At 31.1% G+C, this 3,473-nt stretch overlaps 1 protein-coding gene across 1 annotated transcript; it reads right to left on the bottom strand.

Moving 5' to 3' along the window:
• Nucleotides 1–2,783: 2,783 nt before the first annotated feature.
• LOC126909696 (uncharacterized) lies at nucleotides 2,784–3,335 on the bottom strand. The gene has a single exon (XM_050692128.1). The coding sequence runs from the start codon at nucleotides 3,333–3,335 to the stop codon at nucleotides 2,784–2,786; it is 552 nt and encodes a 183-aa protein (XP_050548085.1).
• Between the last annotated feature and the right edge of the window lie 138 nt (nucleotides 3,336–3,473).

Genomic DNA, 3,473 nt, shown 5'->3' with positions numbered 1-3,473 from the left:
AAGGTTTTATTTTGAAAAAAATATACCAAATAATGAAAAAATTAGAAAACTATTAATTGAATCAAATTTTTTGGAACATTTTCAAAAGTTAAATTGAAAAAGTTAAAGTTCTGTGCAATAGATGCTATTTTAAATCACCTTGGAGACAGGTGTCAATAGTCAGATTTTTAGAAAAATATGCTTAAATATAGGATAATACCTACCCTATTTGTAAACAAAATTATTTTTTGATTTATATATTTTTCAAAAATTCATGATAATTTTAAGTAAAGTATTTTTAAAAATGTCGAAATTAACAAATTTACATAACAATTTTTTGGTGGGAATTGCCGTCATTCACTGAGAACGACGAAAAAAGTTTCAATTTTTATGGTTAATTCTTACATAACTATACACGATTTCTAATTTTATGATGTAACGTCGCATTAAAATTAAAATAATGAGAGTTAACAAGATTCAAAACATTTATTTGTGAATAATTAAAATATAAGTACTATTCAATCTCATAGTTAGTTTTATTCATAGCAGAAATCTCGAAATAGCGAATTATCAATTGACTCAACGTGATGAACGTTATCAAAAAGAACATGATCTAAAACAGAATGATGTAAATAATGAAATTTGCTGGCTAAATCAACTTAAATACGAGTACGTTAATATATTATATTTTGGTCCAAAAAATTAACATTAATAAAAATTTTAAGAGATGAAAAACTTCAAGCAGAAATGTTACGTAAAAAGTTAAATAAAAAAAATATGTTTTTTGAAGATTTAAACAAGTGGTTAAAAGAAAATAAAGCTAAGCGAGATAAAAACAAAATCCCAGGAGCTTATGTAAGTTAACAAAAATTTATTTAGAAATGATTGATACATGAATCAGTCATCAATATTGCAGAGTCGACAATTCGCCTCGCATCGATGCGTGGATACCGGTTTTCGATTTTATGACGATAGGCTATGCAGATTTTCCGTCTTCTCTGCCACAAACAATAGCTTTTAGAGAGGCAGGATCGTATTTAGGATGTATAGGCCCTTGGCTAGCCTATGGCGCGGGCTCTACCATGGTCATAGAAATATATTTAATATATTAATAACCGGTTGCCTTTTTTTTTTTGCACACCCTTTCCATTAAAAGAGTGCTACTGTAAATAAATTTTTTTAATTAAAATTAATAAATTATTGATAATTCATAATCAGAAAGGTAAGTAGCAAAAGATGAAGTTAGTAAAAAGTAAACAAAAAATCAGTATTTTATACATGTAACTATATTTACATGATTTAAGTAACATAAAATGAACTTTTTAAGAAAATTCTCTAGTGTCCAATTGGTTTTCTTTTAGCTTTAATGGTACTGAAATCTTTTATTATGTCATCATATTTAAGTTGTCTTAAAATATCACTTTCTATGCTCATTAGAGCTAAAATATTTAGCCTCTCATCCAGCATGGAAGTCCGAAGCCGATTTTTTATCAGTTTCAACTTTGAGAATGACCTTTCTCCACTACTGTTCGTGACCATTAATGAGAGGTACATTCTTAGAGCAACCTCAATGTTGGGGAAACAATTGCTGACTTTTTTATCCAAAAGAATATAACACATCCACTTTTCCTTGTTAATAAATTCTTTTTTTTGATCTTTTGGAAACTCCCGATAAAAAGCTTTAAACTGAATCAATTAATTTCCAAATTGGTCGCCTTACTCATTGTCATATATTTTTATTAAATTATCTGCTGCTAAAATTAATTCCTCATTATCAAGTTTATATAACTTGTTGAGAAACCCAAAACGAGTATCAACAAGTTTATATGCTTCAAGCCTCATCCGCAATGAATATTCAAACTGATCAATGACTGGAAGGATACTTTGGGTTAAAAACTTGTGTGATGGGGTCAACTCAACGGTTGGTGCTTGAACACAGAAATAGGTGCCAAACGCACATATACTTTACGCTTGCGCTGTGTTTCACCCTCGTTCTCATTACAAATATCTAAAGCAGCTAATTTTACTTTATATTCTTCAAAACTATCCCGTTTCGTGCTGATAAAACTTTTAACCAATACCAGTGCTAAGACTGCTGTATTAACATCTAGTCTGGGATTTTGTAAACTTTCACTTGTTTTATTTAGTTGTCCTAAGATATTGTTCCAAAAAACAGTGAAGAGTTCCGTTTCCCTCTTGGACATTTTTTATGTAAACTTAATGCAGTAATACGTGATTTTCTAGGTTCTTCTTTGTTCTCTGAAATTTCAAAAAGCACTCTTTTTATTTCTTTGTAGTCTTGAATGAGAGCTTTTGTAGCGTCTACTCGGCATGACCATCGTGTTGTTGTTATTATTTTTGGTACAAGAATAGGTTTGTCAGTGATTGCCTTTTTTAGACTTAATTTTAAACTTTATACCTATGAGTTGTGGCTGTAAAGTATACATAAAATTCTTCTAAAAAGTCAAAAAAACTTATAGCACTCTGCAGCAGCCTGAACAACAAGGTTGAGTGAGTGCGCAGCACAAGGCACTCATATGGCTAAATGATTTTCTGTTTGTACTAATGTTTGAAGATTATTGTACTTTCCGCTCATTGAAGAAGCATTGTCATAAGACTGTCCTCGGCAATTTTCAATATCTATGTCATTATTTTTTAAAAATCAATCAAGCTTCGAAACATATCTTAAGCATTGTGACCCTGATTAGTCATGAATGTAACAAATCTTTCAATTGAGTTATGGTTTTCTAAATATTTAAAGATCAAAGTTAGCTGATCAACGTGATCTTCGTCTGTAGTTGAGTCTAACGATATGGAATAGTATTTTTACTGCTTGATTCGAGAGATAACTTCATTAAAAACTTTTTTTTAATAAGTTGCACAATTTCCTCGCAAATAGTCGATGATAAGTAGTTAGTGTTACCGCTTCCACAGCTCCCATTGTTTTTTATATGTTTGTCTAAAAAGTCGTCGTACTCTGCTATAAGCTCCAGTATCCCTAGGTAATTTCCATTTCTCGGTGACCCAAATACTTGTTTTTCACCCCTAAATGCCAAGCCTCTTTCACTAATGAATACGATCACACTAATCAACCTTTTGAGAATTTCTTGCCAGTATATTGCTTCACTTTCGGCTTGTTGTACTAACTCTTGATCAACACAGCCTTTTTCTTTAGATCGTACTGCAAAATGAGTTGTAGCATTCAAGTGGTTTTTAGAAGTTTCATGCTCAACCAGACGTGCTGCAGCATTTTTCCAATCACAATAACCACCATGGGTAAACTGTGAACGTGTTTTAGAAAAAAGTTTGCATACAAAGCAATATACATGTCCATCACTAGGAGAAAAACTAGCCATGGACGTTTTATAATTTCACCGTTCCGTGTTTTCCGTTGAAAAAAGCTTGTTTGACATTTTCTAGCATAATTTATGTCACTTTGCTTGAAAGATTTACAATCAAATAGGTCACCGTTACAATTTTTAAATGTCGTAGAT

Source organism: Daktulosphaira vitifoliae, unplaced genomic scaffold (assembly GCF_025091365.1).
Source record: "Daktulosphaira vitifoliae isolate Bord-2020 unplaced genomic scaffold, ASM2509136v1 Scaffold_936, whole genome shotgun sequence".
NCBI classification, from domain to species: Eukaryota; Metazoa; Arthropoda; class Insecta; order Hemiptera; family Phylloxeridae; genus Daktulosphaira; species Daktulosphaira vitifoliae.
Note: the sequence above shows the minus strand (reverse complement) of the source record. Positions and strands in the feature narration are given on the sequence as shown.

Coding starts and splice junctions, on each gene's coding strand:
- LOC126909696 (XM_050692128.1), bottom strand. CDS start 3,335: ATGGCTAGTTTTTCTCCTAGTGATGGACATGTATATTGCTTTGTATGC.